This window comes from Bidens hawaiensis, unplaced genomic scaffold (assembly GCF_021521415.1).
Source record: "Bidens hawaiensis isolate Kalapana, Puna unplaced genomic scaffold, B.hawaiensis_p1.1 tig00007885_1, whole genome shotgun sequence".
Lineage (NCBI taxonomy): Eukaryota > Viridiplantae > Streptophyta > Magnoliopsida > Asterales > Asteraceae > Bidens > Bidens hawaiensis.
In genome coordinates, this window is record NW_027491548.1 from 974,809 (window position 1) to 1,000,772 (window position 25,964).

At 35.4% G+C, this 25,964-nt stretch overlaps 1 protein-coding gene across 1 annotated transcript; it reads left to right on the forward strand.

The window, feature by feature from the left end:
* Nucleotides 1-12,477: 12,477 nt before the first annotated feature.
* Nucleotides 12,478-14,014, forward strand: LOC143636365 (uncharacterized). The gene is made up of 2 exons (XM_077103980.1): nucleotides 12,478-13,944; nucleotides 14,001-14,014. Exons 1-2 carry the CDS (start codon nucleotides 12,660-12,662, stop codon nucleotides 14,012-14,014), a joined length of 1,299 nt encoding a protein of 432 aa, XP_076960095.1. The 5' UTR covers nucleotides 12,478-12,659.
* The last annotated feature ends 11,950 nt before the right edge of the window (nucleotides 14,015-25,964 follow it).

A 25,964-nucleotide genomic window follows, 5' to 3' on the forward strand; every position in this document is an offset into this window, starting at 1 on the left:
CAAGGATTCTTCCTTAATGTTTTCCCTTTGTCTCAATTTCCTCTTTTCATATTCTTCCATTGTTTCTACTTCACCAATGTCAAAATTTTCAATGCTTGAGAAAATAGGGTAAACTGGAATAAAGTTTTTAACATTCACATCTTCTTTTATCTTTTTCTTGCTGTTTTGCTTTATCTTATCCAATACATCCTTGCTAGGAGGCCTTACAGCATTGTAATTCACCTTCTTTCTTTCAGATAAGTCAAAAAACACATGTTCTCTTTTCATTCTTTCATTCTGTTTCTTCATTTTTGGTGTGACTGGTGTGTACTTTGGAAGTTTATCAATTGATTCTGGCTTCTTGTAACTTCTTCCTCTTTCTGCAGCTTTAAGTTCCTCTTCAGTAATTTGATCACTCAAATCACTCAAGTCATCTTGATTCAAATCAATTGATTCAAGGTCATCTTCAGAGACTTGAACACCAATTGACTTTTCTTCTTTCAGTTCTTTCTTCACAACAAACTCTCCTTCTTTACTGACTTCAACATTCTTGTACAAATCTACAAGTTCTTATTTGTCTTGAAAGACATCTTTGAATTGTTGTAGATATGCATTTCTTTTCTCTTTATCAACTTTTGGCATAAAGTTGTTGTTGAATGGTGTAGGTACTGCTTTGTATTTGTCTTCTTCCTTAACGTGGTTCAGAATTCCACAGATGTTTCCAGTGGAGACCAAGTTCTTCAAGAATTCATTGTCAACTTACAGTTTTATGTTTAACAATTTCTCTTCTATAATCATTTTCTTCAACCCATCAATTTCAGTGGTGAATCTTTTCTGAGCTCTGTAACTGTTTAAACAGCCTTCCTCTAAACTTTTCATTCTTTATTCACTCACTAGTTCACTTGCCTCATATGTATTGATGATACTTTGTTTCTTAAAACACTCACTTTCCAGCTTGCCTACTTTTGTTTTCAATTTATTGATAAGTTCATTTAAATCAACAGTAGGAGCAGAGTGTACCTGAGATGATGATCCAGTTTCTTTCTCAATTATAGCCATGAATGCCACATTTGCCCTCTTGATATCATCTGCAATGTCTTCTTCATGATTACTCCAATCAAAATTTCCTTCATGTTGTGTAGTCACTGCCACATTTCCTTGATTTCTTGGTTGATTTTGGTTGGCTGGAACAGTGTTGTTTGGAACATTTTGAGCAGCTTGAAGGTTTTGATTGTTGTTCATTTGAAAACCTTGATTCTGATGCATACTTTGATTCAGATTATTCATTTGAGACTGAAAGTTATTGAAGTTGGGATTATAGTTGTTGTTGGGATTGAAGTTGTTATTGAAGTTTTGGTTATTGTTTCTTTGCTGATTTTGCTGGTATTGTTGTTAACCTCTTGGTTGTTGATTCGGGAATTGATTCATCTGATAGTTCCTTGGAAAGTTGCATTCTCTTGCAAAATGTCTTGGCTGTGGCAATTATAGCAGATTGCCTTTGACTTGTCAAATCCAATTCTTTCATTTGGACCAGAAATGAGAGATCTACCAGTTCTATTATACAACCTCTTACTTCTCAAAGCTAACATTGCAGCTTGCCACTTCAAATCCATGTCCTCCAAATCATCAGCATCTATCAGCTCTAGATCATCTTGCACTACACTTGTGTGAATCAAATTCTTTGCAAAAAATGCATTATATGACTCAGTAAATATAGATAGCAAAGCCTGTGTATCATTGCTTTGACCATGTCCTGTGTCAGTATGAGGAACATTTCCACTTGGCATAGAGGCAGAATCAGTGTCATCAATCAGTTGCACATTGAATCTTTGCTGGTTTCCTTGATTACTTGTGCTACCACCAATGAAAGCCTTTGTATTGTCAGCATTATGCTCAACAGGTTCTTCAATGATAGGAATCTGTTGCTGATTCTTGGTAGTCAGATTACCCATAGGTGCAATCAATGCATTTGAAACATTGAAGCAGGGTCTTTCCTCCCTTATCATTTCATTTTCTATCATTTCTATCTCTGCAGCTTGAAGAAAACACACCACATCATCTACCTTTAGCTCATTGAAGTTGTGCTTTGTGAGGATGAACTTGCAGGCAGTATACCAATCCTTTGGCATAGAGTTTAGCAGCTTGGTGTTGAGATCAAAATCAGTCATGACATAATCTGTGGTTCTGAGCTCATTCACAATTCCCAGAAACCTTTCCAGAATTGATTTCAACCTTTCTCCTTCTTTATACTTGAATCTTTCTAGTTGCTACTTCAATCTCTGCTTCTTGATGTTCTTAAGTTCAACATTTCCTTCAAACATCTCAAGAATTGCATCATACATTGCCTTGGCATTGGGATGATGTGCAACTTTGGTAAGTATTTCCCAAGACAGACCTAGCTTCAACATAGCTAAAGCCTTGTCATCAACCTTTCTCATCCTTTCTCTCACAGCAGCAGTTGCTTGTGGATTTGCACCTTCTTCAACAGTAGCTTGTGGACCATTCTTGATGGAATTCCACATATCAACATCATTGTAGCAAACGGCTGCTTAAAAGAGTACTTTCCATTTGGTAAAGTTTTCCTGTCCATACAACCTTGGTATCTTGTTAGTAGACACCTCTTGTTCCTCATATCCAGACATTTTGAGAAATCAAAAATCAGTTTCTTTGTAAAAACAGAGTGTCAATCAGATCTGAAAACAGAATGCTCAGTTTTGATGTGTCTGATGGATTAGAACAAGATTTAGATATAAAGATTAGAACTTTAATTGAAATAAGGAAGAGAAAACACCGGTAGATTGTAGATCTGGAAGAAAAATGAAAACAGGGCTGCTGACGTCACAAATCAATCGAACAGTGGTCTGCTTACGTCATTCTTCTTCAAATCTTCAATCAGCAACAATCTTTCCAAAATAGCAGTAACAAGCTCTAATACCACTTGTCAGGCCCCTCGATTTCAGCTGGATCTTACTTAATCATGTCATAACTCACATAGATTAATGTGCCGACAAGAGAGTTAATGACGGGTTGCTATATTTAGAAAGATATCCGTTTGTTAAAGGCGGAATCAATAACAAACATACGGTTGCAATGTATAATCAAAGGTAGAAAGCACACACAGGATTCACTCAAAAGATTTCCATCTATATAATTTTCATCATACAAAGTGGATAGTCGATTTAGGGTTTTAGGAATCCTAGGACGGCCGGCACACGATATATTCTATCTCAATAAATGTGTCTGTCTATCCTTGTTGTGCCCCCTTGGCGGCGTGCCCTAAACATTCTATTTATAGGCCTGCCAACCTAGGACAGCTGTCATTCTTTCTAGAAACCCTAAATACAATCATACATATTCAAATTACATATTCAAAATAAACTAAGTGTAAAACAAGTCTTCCGGGTAGGCTTTTTCATAAATCTTCATTTTCCGAGTACGCTGTGTACTCTGCCATCCTTCAGTACTTGGTAACATAGACGTGTACTCGAAATCAGTTTCCGGGTAAACTTTACTTGAAGAGTATTTTACCAAGTAAAATACTCACCGGGTAGACTTCAGTCTTCTTGACTTTGTCAAACTTTGCCCGACAAATCCTTACGAGCAACCTTGTTCTTCAATGATCCATTTCAGCTCTTTGCTATAAAATAACTTATTAGCAAAGTGTACTCAGGAGTACTGTTCCTTGCTTGAGCTGAACCTTGCCCGATATTACTTAGTGATATTTCTTTAGATCATCAAGCATACTTGGACCATACTTATTAATGAATACCTTGCCCGGTCTTCCAATCACTTGGCTTCTTGGACTTGGTTAACCAAACCTTACTCGGAAGAGAAATATACTTGGCTCTGAAGAACAGACTTGCTTGATAAAGTGAACCTTGCCCGGATTTACATAAACTAGTGTACCTTGCCCGGCAATGCACTAATTTGAAAACCCTGCTCGGATATCCACTAAAGAAAACTTCTTGAAGTAAACCTTGCCCGATAAACAAAATATCATACCCGGCTAAGTAAAACCTTGCTCGGATGTCTAAGGTGTGCCCGAATCCATACTTAGCGAATTCTGAGGAGGTTGAGAAGATTCCAATCTTCCATATACTTCATTCTGGTCAAATCTTTGACTCAACAATCTCCCCCTTAGGTCAATTGTTTGACTCAACACCCGATGATCATATCTTCCAAGGTTTAAAGGTTTTCACCTTTCATAAAAATTAGAGTTTCTACACTCTCGCCTAGAGCGCACATTATCCAACGTATAGTCCGGGGCAGCGGGACCAGTTCACTATACGTGGCTGACAGTTTCGTTGTCTTCGGCTATATGGAGGATCCTACGATTTATGGTAGACGTACCATACCACCGGTTTATAACATTTTCATGTTATCTCAAGACAAAGGTTTCTAACATTTTCATGTTAGCTAAGGTTTTGGCGTTTTCACTTCACTTACGTGTGGGCAAATCCCCAGTTGACATCCGTATCTTTGGGCCAGTCTCCAGTTTGGGCTTGTCCCCAGTTTAACATCAGTTTGGGCTTCTCCCAGTTTTTGGGCTTGTCCCCAGTTCACGGGCTTGTCCCCAGTTGCACGGGCTTGCCCCGGTTTTTGGGCTTGTCCCCAGTTGCACGGGCTTGTCCCCAGTTTATCGGGATTAAACCCAATTAATATCATAAGTTATTTGCATCAAGTATCCTAAGTCCAATTCTAAGTATCACAAAATTATCAACACTTATGGATTCAAGATCCTTAATTTATTTTTACAAGGATCACAGAAGGTTCAATACTTATGGTCACTTAGGTCTATTTAGACTTAACGGTATGATTTCTACTTGTTAATTAATATTTATATGGCCAAGATCTTTGTGAACTTTATTATACAAGGATTTAAGATCCTGGTTTATTTTTGCAAGGATATTATATCCTAAAATCTTTTTACTAAAAGGTATTCTCAAAACCTTCAATGAGACTAAAGCTATATTAAACAAACTTCCAGAATAACAGACAATCAACAGATAGTCAAAAGATATTGTTTATTAAACTTACTTGAAATTACCAAAAACCAACCCGGACTTCACCATGCAAAAGATGGACCATCAATCTGGGTTGAAGTAAGTTGTTACTATCGGTTCAAACTAGTGCAGGAAATTAAAGACAGTGGCATCAAAGGCTTCAACCCCACAAACAGAGGATCCATCCACCTTTGCTACCCCTATTAATTGTCTTAAGGATCCTAGATCCTTTATCCTAAGTTACTATTGTCTTAAAGTACACAACCAAATTATTCATAAAAACATCAACAAAAGAAAAACAGAACGGGCTCAGGCCTTGTCTTTATCATCCTTCATTGCCCGTTTCCACAGCATCCCCTTCAATGGCTGCTTCTTTTCCTTCACCATCATCACCTGCATCCTTCGCACCATTGGTCCCAGCCTCACCTTCCTCTGCAGCCTTGTTCTCCTCACTAGCATCCTCCTCTTCCTCTGCTCCACCCAGCCTAGCTAGGGACTTCTTCCATTCATCCACCTCCCAGTTGACCCTGTCAAAGGAAGGATCATTTGCCTCAGTTACGAACTGGATCCTTGCCTGCAGTATAAGCTTGGCTGCGGACATCTTTGCCTCAGCAGTTGCCGCCTTGATCCCTTCTTTCATCTTCATTTTCATGGCATGGACTTGGGAGTCAGCCTGTTTCTTCTCCTTTGTAAGCTTAGCAACAAGCTTATCCTTGGCAGCAATAAGAGTCTTCATTCCCGTCAAAGTTTCCTCAAGGTCCTTGATGACAGATCCATAATAAGAGTGGAAACCTTGGGCACCCAACAAGTTAGAAACTTGGGATCAACAACAAATAGTTAGCGAAACTGACAAATAGGATTGAGGATCCTTACCTTAGTAACTGCTTGAGCGATCGCTTCTTGAAGATGCTTCTCAATATCCTGGACTTCGGCTTGAGGTTCTGGTATCTTTCTTTTCTTCCCTGACTGAGCCTTAGCTCTAGTGGTCACAATGTGAGGGCTAGGAGCTTGGGTAGCAGATTTGGATGATTCCTTTTTAACCATCTTCGGGGAGATCAAATGATCTATATCGTCCAGAGAAAAGTGAGCAGTAGGCTTGTTAGTGGACTTAGACATGCCTTCAAATGCAACAAAACAGATAAGTTTTTCTTTTTTATTGATAAAATCAAAATACTTATCTTTATGATTTATACTTACTTGACATATTGCTTTGAGGTGAAGTATCTGACCGTTCGGTTTCTGAATCTGAGTCAGAGATCCTGATCTTAAAGGACCGGATGGTTGGGCTCAGTTTGAGAAATGCAACTACCCTTTCCTTGGTTCCTGGAAGCTTGGCAAGATGTGCGAAGTTTTCAACTGCACAAAAAGAAAAATAAATCAGTATTCAACCCCAACCAAACAACAACATCAGATGCAGCAATCCTACCCCGCTTTATCACTTCGTTTTGAGTGAGGATCGTTTTGAGTGACCTTGTCAAGTGGAATGGGCTGATGGGGCTTGGATTTGAACAAAAAGCGGGTAGAACCATGGGTGTACAAAGAGTATACGTATGCCAGTTCAGAGAGTCCAAACTCGAAATCGTGGTCAATTATGATTTCCTCAAGGGTAAATAAAACACGCCAGATCATCAGTATAGCTTGGATATAGCTAATACCGGTCAAGGTAAATAATCTTTGAGTAAACTCCGGGAATGGGTACAAATAGCCGATTAAGAAGGGATAGGCCGGAAAACAAACCCACGCTTTTGATGATATATCGCATGGGGTAGAGGAATTGTAAGGTCTGAATACGGTGTTCGGAGGAAAGCGAGGTGCTATTTGGTCAATCTCAAGGTCTGTGAATTTGCAAATCTCCGATGAAGGATTTTTAAGTAACCCTTGGCTTTTCATATCTACGGCCATTTGGTTAGACGAGCTTGAAAAAAAACTATCGATAGACATCAAATACAACGCAATATAAAAGAGAGAGGGGATAAAGGATTACCTGGATTAAGATGGATAGAAGATGAGAAGCTTCCAGAATGAGAAGAATTAAAAGGAGTTGATTATTTATCTTTAGTCCCTATATTAATTGATTATTTTTTATCTAACACCTATTTATGTCATTTCATCTAACCAATTTGACAGCTTTTATTTTAATTTTGAATGCAATTTGATAGCTCTGAAATTATCATCAACCGCCAAATTGGGGGCAATTGTTGAGCCACAAATAATCAAGTATTGAGGATGTGTTATTCTTGGTAACCAGTTTGGATCAATTATCCTTCCGAAGAGGTCCAAGATTATATCAGGATCGAGGATCCTTGGTACTTGGTGTTATTAATGGGTGTTTCTTATATGAAGGTTGATATTTATCAAGTGCAACGGCTCTAAGAATTAGTCCACCACTTATTTCGCTACTAGACTTCTATAGCACGTGGCCAAAAGGCACGAAGGAAAATAGTGGAGAAATGGCGGATTTATAGGACCTAGTAGTTAGTTGTTATTTTCGTTTGTTATATACCGAGTTTATGATCAAAGTTAGAGAATTATTCACGTTTATTCACATCCAGCTGAGACTCGCAAACACTTTGACGAGAACTCTTTAGTAGTTTATACACTCACACTTAAATCTTTTTGTACTTCTTGATCATAAACTCCACCAATTGTAACCCGATTTTGGTATTAATAAATTGGTGATAGACGAGTTGTCATCACCCAGGTTTTTTTCCTTTGATCTAATTAAGATCAAGGGGTTTTTCCTCGCAACAAATCACGGTGTTCATCCCTATTTAGTTCATATATTCACTTTTGTTACCTTAGCACTAAACCTCACATAACAGATTTGGTTACTGGATCCTTAGCAGATTTTTGACCAAAACATATTGTACGTTAAGGATTATTTTATTGGATCTTTTCCATATATATATCTACTAGTTTGAGGCCCGTGTATTACACGGGTAATTGTTAAAAATTTTAAACTTTAACCATTAAGTGAAATACATTCAAGAAATTGATTATATATTGTTAATACAATTATAATTAAATTAAAATTACATAAATTACATAACTAAGATTACACAAATATGTTACAAATAGGTAAAACTTCCTTTTACACTACATTTGTGATTGTATTAACAGGCATACATTGTTTATCAAAAATCAAAATATTTAGTCCATGTCTGCTTGTAGCTATTAATAAAGTAACATATCAGACTGTTTTATAACTCTTGATATAGCCATATATAATTGTCCGTGTGACAAAAAAGGTTCTCCAAGTACATACCAACTCTAGATAAATGATAATATATATCTATGATACTAATAAAAAAAATATTCTTACACATAAAATATCATGTCATTTGATAATATCTACTCATATTTATAAAAAAACATGATTATCTCAAAACATATACCTGAACTTTGATGATATAATCATCCTTAGAATCTTTACGATTTGAAATTGATTGATCGTAATAAAGTTGTTGTTATCAATATTCTGTGTATGACAAATGTTTTAATTAACTTTATATTTTACAATTAAAAATTGTATAATCAAGCAAAGTAAAAAACCGAAAATTTAAATATAACAAAATGATTTGTTTGTTTTATATGAATGTAATTGCCAGGAAAATGAAAAATGCATACTAACATTAAAAATGAAAAATTTAAATATAATCATCCTTACTTAGTTTTTTTTTTTTAGCATTCCGGTATAAATTTCGTTAAAAATGGAGTTTGTTTAAAAAATCGTATTTTTTATATAAAATTTTAGTTTTAACCATTATTGAATTATCTTATTTGAACCACTAGTTTTCTATTGGTTAGTCAGATTTTTTGGATAAGATTTATAATCTAAAAAATCAAACATTATCTGTTCACAAAAATAAAATAAATATCTAAATTCGTATTTTAACCCTATAAATATTATAAGAACTTTCATATTCACTCACACCTTCCATCTCTATCTGATTTCATATTCCTACAATGAATCATCAATTTTCAAAATTTCACATCAATCTTGGAGATTCTGAAGATTATCTCAATACCCAATTGTAAGGCCCCGTTCCCGGTAGCCCTAATTTCGTGTTGGATTTACTCATAAACGCAGTTCTAAATATCAGAGTTAATTAAAAACATTCGCGGAATATAAAAACTTTAATAAAACATTTCATAACAATTCAAAACTTGTCTTAAACAACCAACTTGTCTTTCGAAAACTAAGTAATTAAAATATAATACGCCCTGAGCTTTCCGATGTCAGTCTCTTATTCAACGCCACGTGTCCCCTCAAGCGAGCTGCCTCATCCTACTCACATGCGTACATACTAAAAGTCAGCTATGCTGAGTGAGTTCTAGTTAATCATGCATTATACAATACACATAAACTTATATTCTTTCAATCATACTTTCATACTTTCATACTTTCTTTTGTACTAACTTGCTTTCATATCTTACGTTATAAAGAGCATTACGCCCTACATTCCTCGAGTATTATTAGGGCTCGGTACCCTCCTTCCTCGAGTATTATTAGGGCTCGATACCCTCTTTCATCGAATATTAGTAGGGTTCGGTTCCCTAGTTCTCGAATATTAGTAGGGTTCGATTCCCTCTTCGTTACCATACAACCATACATCATACCTCGAGTATTATTAGGGCTCGGTACCCTTTTCGTAACCATACAACCATACAACCATCCTTTCATTCTTTTATTAACTTTATCACGTTCATACACATAAGCATACATATCATACTTACCTTATACATAGCGTTACAACCTGACAGTACGTGCAATATTCGAAGATCGTTCACATACCATCAAGCAATCATTCAGACATTTCACATTATTCACATAAGGCATACACTTATCTCTTAGGATAAGCGTATTAACAAACATATTGAGTATGCACACAGCCCCGAAAACATAACACATAAATGGGGCTAGAAACTCACCTGAATCCTGTTACGCTCTCCGTTAATCGTTATTCCCTTCTTGAGCTGTGCACGGATAACTGTATAATATTTACATGTATCAATTAACTACTACTCATGTTGTATTTCTATCTTTATATAACCCACAATGAACGGGGGTCCGGGGCAGCGCCCCTGGCAGCGGGGTTCTAGGGGCGGCAGCCCCTAGCAGGGTCCAAGGGGCAGAGCCCCTGGCTGGGGTCCAGCTGCCAGGTCAATTTGGAAAAATTTTATTTCCATTAACTGTCTTAACACATTTTTCATTAGGTTTTTTTTTAATTTATTTTCTAATTTGCTAACTCCAGCGAACTTATCATTAAGCGAACTTAACAATAAGCGAACTTAACATTAGGCGAACTTACTGTAAGCGAACTTAGTGTTAAGCGAACTTATCTTTTATGCAAACTTATCATTCAGCGAAGTTAAGCATTCAGCGAACTTAACTCAGGCGAAGTTAGCATTGAACGAACTTATCACCAGGCGAAGTTATGGCTTGGCGAACTTACTCAGCGAACTTATGTACTCGACGAAGTTGTCAGGGGCGAACTTGGCTGGCGAACTTGCTTGAAGGCGAACTTGCTTGAAGGCGAAGTTGGCTTGCAGGCGAAGTTATTCAGCATTCGCCTCAGTTCATTCGTAATCACCAGAATCACCCTCGTTTCATCGAGAAATTCTTGGATATGACGTTAACAAGTCCCGCGATCATTCCCATGGCCTTGTTCGGGTAAAACTTAGCCCGGAATGACGTAAAGTTCGGACCTTTATGGTAAAAACGTTCAACAAAACGTAAACTTTAAAGGTCAAGAACATACCTTTTATGCTCGTTCGATCTTGGTTAGCTTGTTTAGGAACTCTAGATCTCGTGTAGGACTCGAATAACAAAAATCTAATCACAACTAACGTTTAATCTCTCTCGGATCTTGCTCGTTTCTCTCTCTCGGCCGCCGGCCGTATATGGTGGTGTGGTGTATGTGTTTTTGGAGTGTGTTAGAGAATAAGATGGTAAGAATGAGTATTTAGGGTTTTAGGTTGGTTTAGGGGATATTTATATCCCTTAAAGCCCATGGACCTAAGGCCCATTCCCATTTAACCCACCTTAATTAATCTAAGTCCATGATCCGTTCTTTACTCGATATTACTTAATTAATAACGCGAAATCACTAAACGTAACTTTCTTTATTTATCATTATAATATTCAGGATGTTACACCAATTCTACGAAAACTCTCAGCCTTTTTCAAATCCAACTCAAGTTCATATCAATGAAAACACTTCAAAACATACCTCACAAATTTCAGAAACCCAACCCCGAAAGTGGGATGATGAAGATGTCGCTTTAATGTCATCCTGGTTTCTGGCTGGTGAAGATAAAGTTCAAGGTAAAAACAAAAAGGAAAAACATTTTTGGGAAGAAGGAAGTTGTACGATGCAGCTCGAGAAGAAAATCCAGAGAAGCTTGGTATAAGGAATGCAAATCAATTAAAAGGTCGTTTTGGCCGACTTAGCAAAAATGGTAGTAAATGGGTTGGTGCGTACAAGGTAGCATATCGTGCAAGAAGAACTGGAATGAGCATGAAAGAAATTGAGAATAATGCTCATAAAATTTACGAGCAAGATGGGGGAAAGTTTAACGACACTATCGTTTTTAATGAAGTTATGTGTAAGCACCCTAGGTGGGATCTACAGATTAACCATGATGCAACACGTTCCCGTCCTGAATGTGAGTGGGTGATGAAGAAAGCGCTGAAAGCACAAAAAGAACAAGGACTACCGAAGAAGGCGATTATGTCAATTCCAACCCAGACACACTAAGTAGTAGTGGTTCAACAATTCAGCGTCCAACAGGTAGAGATGCAACCAAAAGTAAAGCAAAGGGAAAAGGTAAGGTTTCTGAGGAGTTTACTGAACAGCTTCGTGTATTGAACTTTAATAGAAATGATGAAATTGAACTCATGAAAAAAAGACTCGATTTTGAAAAAGAAAAGGAAGAAAGGAAGCGAGAGCAAATAGAAAAGAAGCGGGAGGAAATGGAAGGGAAGCGGGAGGAAATGCAACATATGCAGTTGACATCACTGTTGCAAAAGCCGTTGTTGTCGCCTGAAGAAGAAATGATGAAGCGTCATCTGATGAGGAAGCTCTATGGGTTCGTCTAATTAAATCCGGTTCACCGTGTGTTTTAATTTTAGTTGGTTTGTTATGCATTTGTAATATATTTGGTTTTTATGTATGTGTGTTTTACTTTATGCATGTAATATGTTTCATATGTAATCTATTTCACTAGTTTGTAATGCATATGTACTATATATCCAAAATTATCTTCGTTTTACTGGATGTTTAGTTTTTTGTATATATAAGATAATCTAACATTATCAACTACATATCCAACATTATCTTCGTTGCCACATGTCACGCTTTTACTCATTGCTTGGATTTTGTTTAGATAAAATAATCTGGCATTATCAACTACATATCCAACATTATCTTCGTTGCCACGTGTCACTGTTTTACTCATTGCTTGGATTTTGTTTAGATAACATAATCTGGCGTTATCAACTAGATATCCAAACATTATCTTTGTTTCCACGTGTCACCATGTTACTGGATGCTTAGATTTTGTTTAGATAAATAATCTACCAATATCAGGTTAATATTATTCTATAAAAATGAGAGTATAACATTGACAGAGTATTATCCAATAATAACTCTTCCTTTCTTAAGTATTAGGAAAATGTCTCTGAATGATTACCCATCGGAGAGTTCCGATTCATCTAACTCAAATGAATTTGATGAATGGGAAGCTAGGGTTGCTGAGCAAAATCGGCAACTTGATTACATAATTACAGAATTTATTATAAGCAAGCCAAATATGATCATAGGAGATCATCCTCCTAGATCAAGAAGAAGGTATTGTGATCGTGAACGCGAGCATGGGGAGGAACGTTTGATGAAAGACTACTTTGTTGACAGCCCAACATATGGTGAAGACACATTTCGGCGTAGATTTCGAATGCGCAAACCATTATTCCTCCGTATAGTGGCCGCTGTTACCGCAAATGATGTATATTTTCAACAAAGATGTGATGCTACAAGAAGAAAAGGCCTTTCAAACTTGCAGAAATGTACCGGCGCTATGCGAGTGTTGGCTTACGGGGCATCAACAGATTCACAAGATGAATATTTGAGAATGAGTGACACTGTAACAAGGGATTCTCTTCTAAAGTTCATTGAAGGTGTCATTTCATGTTTTGGTCAAGAATACCTTAGAAGGCCCAATGAAGATGATTTAAGAAGATTACTTCATGTCGGGGAAGAACGTGGATTTCCAGGTATGATTGGTAGCATTAACTGCATGCATTGGGAATGGAAAAATTGTCCCACTGCTTGGGCTAGGCAATATGCAGGTCGAAGCGGTAAACCAACAATCATTTTGGAAGCCGTTGCATCATATGACTTATGGATATGGCATGCGTTCTTTGGAACACCGGGTACGTGCAATGACATTAACGTCCTCCAAAGATCTCCTATTTTTGATGATGTGTTGACAGGTTGGGCACCAAATGTGAGCTACGTCTTGAATGGTCGGGATTATAATATGGCATACTATCTTACTGATGGTATATATCCTTCATGGGCCGCATTTGTCAAGTCAATAATTTGTCCACAGCTTCGAAAGCACAAGTTGTTCGCTAAACATCAAGAGGCCGCTAGATTAGATGTGGAACGAGCATTTGGAGTTCTACAAGCTCGTTTTGCATTTCTACGTCACCCATGTAAGTTGTGGGACAAAGATACCATGGGGAAAGTTATGATTGCATGTATCATCATGCATAATATGATTGTTGAGGATAAACGGGACACGTACCTTAACTATTATGATCCATCCGAATTTCTTAATGATAGGCCTACAAACCGACAACGAAGGAGTTCTAGTGAAGATGATGAGCCACTCTTTCAATATTCTATTGAACGAATTGCAAGCCTATCCAGTTATATGACGAATAGTGCACAACTTCGTAATAGAGAAGCTCATAACATTCTAAAAAACGATTTGATTGAGCATATATGGCAGAAATTTGGTGTTGATGAACAAGTATGTAGTTTTGTATCATTAATATGTGTAATTTTGTATTTCATGCTACTATTGTAACTTATTTTTATCTATTTTATAAAATGTGTTTGATTAATATATATATTTAAAGTTTTTTATATTTAAAAAAATATAATTACTTAATTATATTTATATAGTTAATCAAAACTAATTATAAATTGAATTTATTTAATAAAAAAAGGATAAGATTGGGTTGTTAATGGGAGTAAAAGATTGGAGTGAGTTAAATTTTGTCGATCGAAGAGAGAGACTTGATTATGAGATTGGTGATAGATAGTCTAAGACCGTTATTAATTACCCTAACCTCATCGTCCTTCCAACTATGCCAGCCACTTCCAACTCCAGCTGCCACTTCAATCACTCAGGTTGCCACTTCAATACTATCTTCTAATGCCTCTCCTTCTCTCTACATACGTTACAACTTAAACCATCAATTCCTCAATCAATTTCTTATTCAACAACCAATCAATTCTTCAATCAATTTCTTTTAATTTTTGTCAATTTGTATGTAATATAATGCAAACAGCAACACGAGATTCTTCATTACCAGACTCTACATCAGGTATGTTATCTCTTCCTTTGTATTATAATTCCCATGATTCTTGAATATTCATATTCTCTTGATTTATTCCTGCTTTGAACCTAATTCACTTTTAAATTGGGTTTAATGGTGGCTTATTGGTGGATAATTAGGTTAATCTTTTTTAGGGTATTTGATTTGGTGATCTATACAAGAAATATGATGTTACGAATTGGGTCTCTATTGTATTTGCAGCCTGCACATAGAACACCTGTAACAAATCTTATGTGATTTAGATATCCAAACTGTGATTCATATGTGAAATGTTAATAAGAATTCTTTGTTTGCGGTAATCTGGTGTTTTAATGATTAGGTTTTGAATTTTGTAGATATGTTGCATGATTAGGTATTGATAATCAATGCTGTTATTTGTTGTGGTTGATTGAATAATTGATTAGAGTGGGATTGGCGTGTTATTGTGGTTATGTTAGTTTCACTGGTAATCTGGTTTTTAAATGATTAGGTGTCTTTTTTTGCAAATCCGTTACTAGAATCCATCTTTGTCCCAAAACTTAGAAGTTTAGAGATTGACACATTAATAAAGACTAAAGAAATAATTTTCCAAAAGGTCGCTACTATGAATCAATGCTTATAAGAATTATTTGTTTGTGGGTGAATTGAAAAACGTATACTAAAGACCAAAGAAATCAATGCTCATAGGCGTGTGCACCACAAACACAGTTAACATAACAAGATGGATCGTGGTTCCACATTTACTCAACTCTCTATTATCACATCACTTTTTGATTATTTATGTTTACATTTGGGAGCCCTGGTTCCATTGCTCCACTGATTCATCATTAAATGCCATGCTATTGTTGTCATGTCCGTGCCCGTGCCCGTGTAAACTTACATGGACGAACACGAGCATGCCTTTGTTCGTGTTCGCTGAGATTATTACTAATTGTATGTTTACTTTGTTGACTTTAGTAAACACAAGGTCTCGTAAGTCCATTTTGAACAAAATAGTTTAATGTGTATAATTTATTGGAAAAGAAAAACCGAATCAGCTGATTAGCCTACCTGATTATCTAAATTTTTTTTCTTATACATCATATGTTTGGCTAAATTTCTGTATTTTGAAAATAAACATTGCATTAGGTGTTAGACATATTATGTTGTGCAAAAATTGTTGTATCGCATTGAACAATGGAACATATTAGCGGACTAGGGCTTTCTAATTAGTAAATTAAGTGGACCGGATAATGTTTTTGTGAATATTTCGGTAATTACATTTTGTTATGACAAGCTTCTTGTGTAATACTCTTATATAGCATCACTTTTATCCTAACAGATGTTCTAACCGGAAAGCCCTAACTGTGTTTTTAGCTTCGTGAAAAAGCACTAGAAAAGTGTGGAAATGATATAGATTCTGCCATCAAGATTCAAGAGTCTTAACGCGCTCTCTCTTGGATATGTAAACGGGCACACAAATGCACCAGCCCAGTCGAACACAGTAATAGATAAAGGTACTTGATTAAATTTTGGCTTCCAGCTTATGCTTTGGCTTTCATATGTTATTGTTATATAACAAATAACGTTCTTTCATTGAATAAAATAGGCCAGGTTACTACCGGTGAATATGTTGCTTATGAGAATCACCGAGAATGTACCGAATGGTGGAATTGTTTGACAGAAATGACAAGTGCCACCGGCATTAAGAAGCATGACGCTTTCTTTTTCTGTTTATTATTTTCATAATTAAGTAATAGCAGTCGTCGTTCTCAATGTCATATTTCTGAGATGCCAAGAATTAAGCCATAAAAGCCTTGGGTCAGGTAACATTTTTATCAAAACTTTTGATTTACAAACCTTCATTGTAATATAATTATTAGATGTTGAGGTTTATATAATAAATATACATGTTAGATTATATATTTGTTCGTGTTACGGTTCGATTTTAAACACGAAACTGTTTTTAAATTATTTGGTTTTAAATTAGTTGTTCCAAGTTGGTTCATTTTTTATTTTTAAATAACCATGTTGGCATGAACTTGTTTAAATTAGGAAATATTAACTCTTGCCGATTTTTTTAAATGGAGGTCTAGGGGTAAGAGGTCATATATTTTGAATGGGACTGTAAGACTGTTTGACTTTGGTTAGTATCTAACTAAAATTGGTGCGGTGACGACCATAAATCGTCGTCAAGATAATCTGAATCAAGGTTTGGGAACCAATTTCCAGCCATTTTTTTTAAAAAAAAGTTGAGAAAATGAATTGATTTTGGGTGAAGGTTTGAAGTTTTGGTATAAAAATGGGTGAAATGGTGTGCCTCCTTTCATGAAAACATCATTTATCCAAACATAGAATTTGCTTTACAAACGTAACATCAAACACCATTAAAAAAAATCAGTAAACCAATTTTAAAATGATGTGTATACAAACGTAACATCAAATATAGAATTTGCTTTACAAACGTAACATCAAACACCATTAAAAAAAATCAGTAAACCAATTTTAAAAAAATCATTTCTCTCTTTTTTTTTCTTTTAACAAAAGCCAAATTTCATTAAATGGTATCACACATTTCAATAAAAGCAAGCATTGTTCTATGCTAGTGCCACTTGCCACACTTTTTTTGAATGACATTTATTAATTAGCATTGTTCTATGCTAATTCTTTTCCCACCATATTAGCGATCTAGCCATATAATCTTTCTTTATTCTCAATTTCTCATATATACTATTAAGCAATATTATGATATTTATGAACATAACCTTCACTTTTAGTTGTACGAAAATCTAAGATGCCACCCTTTTTAACTACATTATCTAATTCTTTCAAATCTCTAACCAAGTTTCATATATATTAGGTTTATTTTAATTATTTATTTATTTTTAACTACATTATCTAATTCTTTCAAATTTCTGACACTTCTAATCAAATTAAAAAATAAATTAACTATTAAAATTAACCCAATTAATAAATTAACCCAACTAAAATTTGATTTGTATGGTTTTAAAACATAATTCATCATCTCAATGCTGTATGTTTTTTTTTTGTTTTTGTTTTTTTTTTGTTTTTGTTTTTTTTTCTAAATTTTAGTTCTACGGTAATCAGTCCTATGCTTTAAATGGGCCAGTCTGGTCCAGGGGTAATCCGGTTTATTAACATTTCTATTCTCGATCCCATTCACTAACAAGTTTAACTGATGATAGTTGATTTGTAGTTTATGTTGTATGCATGTATGCAAAGTTGTATTCATCATTCTCTAAGATTTTGGTGCTGTAGTCATCATTAACACCAAAAAAATAAAAAAATAAAAAAATAAAATCTATCATTTATCTTGGTGCTGTAGTCATCTAAATATTATGTATCTTCTAGGGATATGTATTATTTATCTTTAAAATAATAGACTAATATATAAGTAAAATTGTAGTTCACAACTTATAGGATACTTTTTACATACATAATTCAATTCCAAACCACGGTATTGGAACCTTTTTAAAATTTTATAATGCTTTTTAATGCTAATGAACAGTCTTTTTCGTGCTTAGTATGCCTATGTTTGGCGTTTTCCTGCTTGCAGATGGTCAACCTAAACATGAAGAACATAACCAGTTGACTTCTCTAACACAACAAGAATTAATCTTTTTTACAGAAACTGATCAAATGTAGGATTTTGACTTTTAAGGTTAGTTCAAACCTCAACTCGACAAAACTAATAAGCAACCAATTAAATGAACACGGGCTAACCCAAACATCTCTCCTGTAGGTGTCATTGGAGTTGCCAAAGAGTCGTGGTCTGTAAATAAACACTTTTCTCCGATTTGCTTGCACTCTCCATATTTGGATAGCCTCATTTCGTGTCGCTTGACATGAATGGGCAGGGCGATTTAACAAATTGCTTGCAACAAACCTTCAAAATGCAGAACTAACTCCCTTGTCACTAAATAACTTGTTTGGCACCATTATGATATCCCAAGACAATCTCAATCTTTTTTACATTATGATATGCACATTATGTATGTAGCAAATGATATTTGATCAGCGGAAGCAAAAACTTTTAGACAGGAAACTAAAAAAACAGGAAATGTGACTTAACCGAGTCACCTTTGGCCTTCCCTGCCTTTTTGTTAGGTGCAATATCTAAAAGTATTGCAACGGTTCTTACATATCCCGCTATCAGGTTTGTTTGTTTTGACTTATCTTTGTTCGTAAAATGATATTATGTCCAACTTTTTAAACAATCTATGTCAATGTTCTGCAGCTACAGGGTCATGATTCAGCCTACAGACTCGAGTGATGATGAAACCAAGGGGAAAAAACTGCGCAAAACACTGATGGGCTTTCTTGACGCTATTTGGAAACATGAAGGGACATTTCCGTTTTTTAAGGGGCTTGCAGGCTCAAATATTGAAGATGGTTTTAAGTTTGGTTTTACTTTTGATGATAGAAGAGAAAATAGCCGCTACTCATACTTGCAGTTAGAAGTTATCTTGTGGTCTCACAAGGGAGGTTAAAGGGTTTAGTAAAATAAAAAGATTAGAATAGTTCTCTTTGATTAATTATTATGTTCAATATTCACTTGTGTAACAAGAATAAGAAGTGATGTTTGATGTTATGAATGATTGAAGAAGTATTCTTGTAGTAGAAGTTCCGGGTCGAATGGCAATCCCATAACTTTGAGATATTTTGAATTCAATAAGGTTTAATGTTCTAAATAAAAGTTATGTTTGAGTCTATTCTGGTTACTTTTTATAGTTTAGTACTTTGTAAATGCCAACAGAGTTAGTATGTCATTTGATCAAAGTCTAATTTATAATGCATAAAACCTCCTAAGTTGTTTAATTTAAATACACGTTTGCTTTTTCTGAAAATTTGATGTTTTGGTGTTTGACAAATTATGTGATTTCTTAACTCAGTACATTCTCAGATTAAAAATGATATTTTTGTTTACAGGTGAAGAGATGGGTTTTAAAAACTGAAACAGAATTCCTTTAAATCAGGTTAAAAGAACGTATAAGTAAGGTTAGTTTACTTCCAATTCACCAGTTCATATTTAATAATGCCTTTTATTATTATCATCATATTAATTTACAAAAGTGGCTGTAGACGCATTCTTTGTATTATTATTATTATATTAATTTACAACGTGCTGATTCCTGGCGTCACCATTTGTGTGGATTTCATCACCACCATTGTGCTTTTGTATTTATGGGACACGGATATGGGTTGGGTACGTCAGTGGTATGACCCGAGTGATAATCTTGAGGGAAATTTGATCGCGGGTTGGGTTACTCATAACGAGCCTGTTATCAAAATGGTTGTTGGGAGTGGGTTTCTTTTATTGTTTTCTCGAGTTTCATCAATAATTTTCTTTTTGTGGCATGTCAATAGAAGGTAGAGATTAAAATTCGGGTGCTATATGGATAAATGGGCAATCAATGTTCTAATCCTAAACTGTATTTTAATTATGAATAAAACTTTAGTTGAGTTGGTTAGTTACCTTTGTTGATGTAATATCTATGTTTCTATATAATGAGAAATTTGGGTTATGTTTAAAAAAAAATATATGTAATTGTGTTTAACTTACTTTTTATGATAATTATATGTAAATTTCTAATTTTGTTTAATTCACACTAGCGACTGAATAAACTTTACTTGGAATTTGACTCAAACATCAATCTTTAAATTAAAGCTAAAGGAAAACTCTTTGCCCAATCAATTTCTTAATATGGTCGCTGACCCAAAAACAGGAAATACTAACATCTATTACAAACAATAAATAGTTTGTAAATAAAAAAGACCTTTTGCGAAGTGGTACTATAACGAACCAAACTCCTACCGATTAAACCCGCGTTGCACCCCACAGCAACGCGCGAGCACTTCTGCTAGTTTATATATATGCATGTGTGTGTATATATATAATATTGTAATTGTAATGATGCCATATGATAAGTCCATATTGTAATTGTATATGCATACCTCGCTATCTGTCTAAGAGGCACTCTAATTCTCTACATGATCTTCAATTATATACTAAGACATGAACAATAAGCTACCCGCAATCTGGTCTATAAGGTTGTATAGTGGAAGGCTTTAAAATAGGAGTGATTTTCCACACGTGGTGTCACGTCAGAAAATCGTCGATTTTCATTTTAGGGGTATATTGGTGTTGTAGCCCAATATATATACATATACACACACATTACACATACAACATATTAAAATATTAGTATTATTTCCAAACTATATCCCCCCTCCACCCTCGGGTCGCCCCACTTATTGTCGGAGGGACAGTGTTTGCCCCACATATCCCTCAAGTTTAGGCAATTTATCGCCCCGTTACACCCAAACTAATGATTGGTTAAATACAGGGACGTTTTCAAGTATTAAAAATGGACCTTTTTATATATATTAGAAAGTTATATTTCAAAGATCAACGTGGCTAAATGTCATATTACCCAACCCATTAATACAATATTTACATCTCTTTATTACATCTCGACTATTTATGTGAAATTAATGAAAGTGAAACTTAATGCTTAGAACCGTCCTAGATTCTAAGCACGAACTTATGCAACATATCGATGTCATATATACTAATGATAATGTTTTACAGTTAAACTAGGGCTGTCAATTTATGACACGGACCTGCTAACGCAACACGACGTAGGTTTTAACAGGTTTGGGTTTGAGCTTAACATGTTTCGTGTCTTAAACAAATCGACATGTTTAAACATGTTTAAATTCATGTCCTAACCGGTTAAAGACCTGTTAACCTGTTAGTAACCCGTCCTAGATTCTAAGCACGAACATATGAAACATATCGATGTCATGTATACTAAGGATAATATTTTACAGTTCAACTAGGGCTGTCAATTTATGACACTGATTTGCTAACAAGACACGGAGTGGATTTTAACAGGTTTGAGTTTGAGCTTAACATGTTTCGTGTCTTAAACATGTCGACATGTTTAAATTCGTGTCTTAACATGTTAAAGACCTATTAACATGTTAGTAACCCGTGTAGATTTTTATTTAAAAAAAATAAATGTATATACTATCCTAAAGTCTTAAACCTAAAGTAATACTTATAAACAATATTTCACCAATGTCCGTCAGAACCCGATATTATATTTTTTATGGATGCTATGATTTGCATCTATGGTTTTTTGTTTCAAATATGTTATGTATTTGTCGTCTTTTGTTTCTAGTATATTATGGATTTGTGGTTTTTTTGTATCAAATATGATGAATTATATATTAATGAAGACTTTTATGCTCGTTTTGAAAATTTTGGTTTCGTTACACATGTATTGTTCATTTTGTCTTTAAAGAGGTCCCTTAACAGATTAACCTGCTATTAAACAGGTCCGTGTTCGTGTTTGGAAAATGACACGATTAGTTATCGTGTCATGTTCGTATTTAGCACAATTGGTCATCGTGTCTTATAGTATCATGTCCGACATGTTATAAAAAGCCTTAAGTTCAACATCAAGAAACCACATATGTTATAATACTATATTTCATGGTTTGGTTTCAAATTTCACGATTTATATATGGTATACAATTATCAAAAATCAATACTAACGTTTTGGGCCTAAAACCATCCAAGCTTGATTGTGAACAACTCTGATGACAACATGTGGGTACCACTCATCATACTTCATACTTACGCATGCTAAATTAAAATAATCCTTGTGGAAGCCATTCGACATGAAACACGCTTAAGAAACCATAAGCATTACATTAGGTATCTGTAATTTGCAATTTACGTGTGAATATGTTTGGAATCGCAAAGCCGGCGAATTGTATAAAGATTTTTTCAATGGCCGTTCCCTAAATTAGATTCTAGTTATCACTAAGATGTTCCATACGCGTGAAGCTTAGTTTATGAACGTTGAAAAACAAAGAATGTCACATGCCTCAATCATGGATTCTAGTGACCTACAACCATAATTTTGATACTCTCTTTAGTAATTAAAACGTACCATAACTATTTACATTTTATGTGAAACCTCCCATTACGATATGCAATTCTTTATAGCATCACTCTCAAGACGACTCATGCTTTTAAAAAAAAAGACTTGAAACTAGTATTCTTATTTTGATATTCCATTAGGTACGTAAACGTGACCACTTTACGACCAAAACCGACCCTGTTAACTAGCTCATAACGATTTAGTTCTTGGTTCATGTAAATATGGTTATGTGGTTTTTCGTTCAACATGGGCCACATCACTTTTGTCTCATGTTTTAACCCGTGCACATCCCTAAAGAAAGTCAACCCTTCAACACCACAAGTACTCCATTCGAGGATAAACGTGAAGATCACACCCTTTCTATCACTCATATATCTAATCTCTAATCTCTAATTTATGATATACCCCCTCACATTAGAGCTTTGGCTAATACACACAACATGATTTTGACATAAATTTAACAAGCTAGTATTTGACGTAAAACAAGTTTGGTTCATAAGTGGGTCAACATGTTACCCGGCATCATTAAAAACGTGTCTAAATAGGTTCAGCATCTTAACCCGTTTATGACACTCATAGTACATTTTACTTATCTTGTCAAATAGGTTAATAGGCGACAGTGGACTCGCAATGTTTATGGCGCGTTTATGAAATTACATAGCCTAGTATATGTCCATGGCTTTGTAGCCTAGTGGCATCTTGGTGGTGGGATAAGGCTTAGGGACCATAAGGTCCTGGGTTCGAATCCCATAAAAGGGGGTTTTCCCAACTTTTGTTGGCTTTCCTCCTGAATTGGTGGTTAGGCATTATTGCCTAGTGGAGATGGATATGATCGCGTGGTTCTGCTGGTACTATACTCCAGTGGTCCGTGAGTGATCCTAAATTTGCCGTTCAAAAAAAAAAAAAAACATAGCCTAGTATATAATATAATATATTAAAAATAAACATGGATTCTGATCATCGGCAACTTTTAATTTATCATGTTATTTGTGTCTTATCATTTCTTAACCACGTGTTAGTCAGTTGTGTGTGGTACTCATGTTATAAAACTCTTCATATTTAATATTGTAAAATACTTTGTGTCATTCGTATTACCGAACTTATTATATTTAAGTAGGGGTGGCAATCTTGACCCATGGGTTGAATGAGTTGTATCAAAATGTATAATATGGGTCAGAATGGGTCAAACTAATCAAACTAAAAAATAATATGATTGAAACGGGTCAAAACGGGTTGACATTTCTCGGGGGGTTTTTTATGGAACAAAAAAAACGGAAAAAACTTTTTGGTATTTTTACTTTTTACGTTTTTTATTTATATATCGAGTTATAATTTTTTAATTATTTTTTTGAATTTTTTGGTGAGGGATTTTGAATGAGTCAAAATGGGTTGAGATTTCAAAATCCATTTCAAAACCCTCACCAAAATATTCAAAAAAATAATTAAAAAATTATAACTCGAAATATAAACAAAAACTTAAAAAGTAAAAATATCAAAAAGTTTCCTCCGTTTTTCTCGTTCCACTAAAAAAAACCCGAGAAATGTCAACCCGTTTTGACCCGTTTCAATCATATTCTTTTTTAGTTTGACCCATTCTGACCCATATTATACATTTTGATAAAACTCATTCAACCCATGAGTCAAGATTGGCACCCCTATATTTAAGTGTGTCATGCCATGCATTCCATTTATTAAACATGTATGTGGTAGTGTTTAAGAAAAATGGCATGTTTAATTAAACGTGCCATATTCAGCTTCACTAATCATCTGAAACATAATATGTTTAACAAATTACGACATGTTTTGTCTCCTCTAATTATAATTATAGCTTGATCACCAGACTCAGCATTTTTAAAGCATGTGTAAAGTTTTTGACCAAAACAATTCCACTAAACTTTGCCAAACCACAATACGTTATATCTTTAATATCTTTTATATGGTTACATGTTTTGCTTTAAAGGAAAGCAATAATCCTTTTGAAGCCTGAGAATCATTCGATAATTCGTTACTTTTCCATTAAATAACTATGATTAAGGAAGGTAATAGCCGATCATGATTAATTCAAAATTCAAATTCAATTGACTAGTTTTTGGTTGTAAATTATTTTTGTAAAGGAGAAATTTACTCCACAATAGTTGCTATCCTTCTGTAATTATTTATCTAGTTAATGAAAATAATCATTCAAGATCAATTCCTTTCATGGTATCATACTAGGTATACTTGCCTAGCAACCATCGAGCATCCTACCTTCCTCTTTCTTCTTCACCATGACTGGCTCTTTCTCAAACTCCTCCTCTGATCCAACAACCACCCCGTTGCATACTCTTTTACACCTAATAACCATCAAACTCTCTTCCACAAACTTCCTTCTGTGGAAAAATCAAGTCGAACCAGTGCTCTCTTTCCTTAACCTCCTCAATCATGTTGACGGCTCTTCCGTTGCCCCTCCCGCAACCCTCACCGATAATAATAAAACCATCCCCAATCCCGCCTTTATCACTTGGAAGGAGGCTGACCAGCGAGTTCTCCTCCTCCTTCACTCCACCTTAACCGAAGAAGCCATGGCAGAGGCCATTGGCCATACCTCTGCCTACCATGTTTGGCAGGCAGTTGAGCATGCCTACAATCATCAATCTGTTGAACGGATGCACACACTACGTGATACCCTTTGTCAGTTACAAAAAGGGACATCACCTGTTGCTGAGTTTGGTCGCAAATTCAAATCTCTATGTGACCAGTTAGCCGCAATCGGTTATCCAGTGACCGACGAAGATAAACGACATTGGTTTCTTTGTGGTCTTGGCTCCTCATTTGAAAATTTTTCAACCTCTCAACGAAACGCCAAACCCCCTCCACCGTTTCGTGAACTACTCGCTCAAGCTGAAAATCATGAACTTTTTATCCAGACCCTAGTTGGTCATTCCACCCCACAAGCCGCTTTCTCTGCTCAAACCCAACGATTCCCGTCTCACTCCAAATCATCTCGTGATTCCGCATCCCGAGGTCGGTTTCGGGGATCCTCTTCTTCCCACCGTGGTCGTTCAACTAATCCTAGGCGATCACCACACTGTCAACTGTGCAGAACCGATGGCCATTATACGAGTGCATGCCCTAATCTCTCAAGTTATGCACAGCGAGCCGTCCCATTTGATGCAAACCTTGCACAAGCTTTCCATGCTCAATGCAACATGGCTCAGAACACCCCTGACTGGGCCGTCGACTCCGGAGAAACCGCTCATATCACTTGATCCACTGATGGTCTTGATCAATCCCATGCTGATTCGGGTAATACGCTTGTCACATTCGGTAATGGGCAATCTTTACCTGTTACCCAAATCGGTAACACTAAAATAAATAACATACCTCTTCATAACGTACTTGTTCCAAATCTGACAAAAAATCTACTTTCTATTAGTA

Coding starts and splice junctions, on each gene's coding strand:
- LOC143636365 (XM_077103980.1), top strand. CDS start 12,660: ATGTCTCTGAATGATTACCCATCGGAGAGTTCCGATTCATCTAACTCA.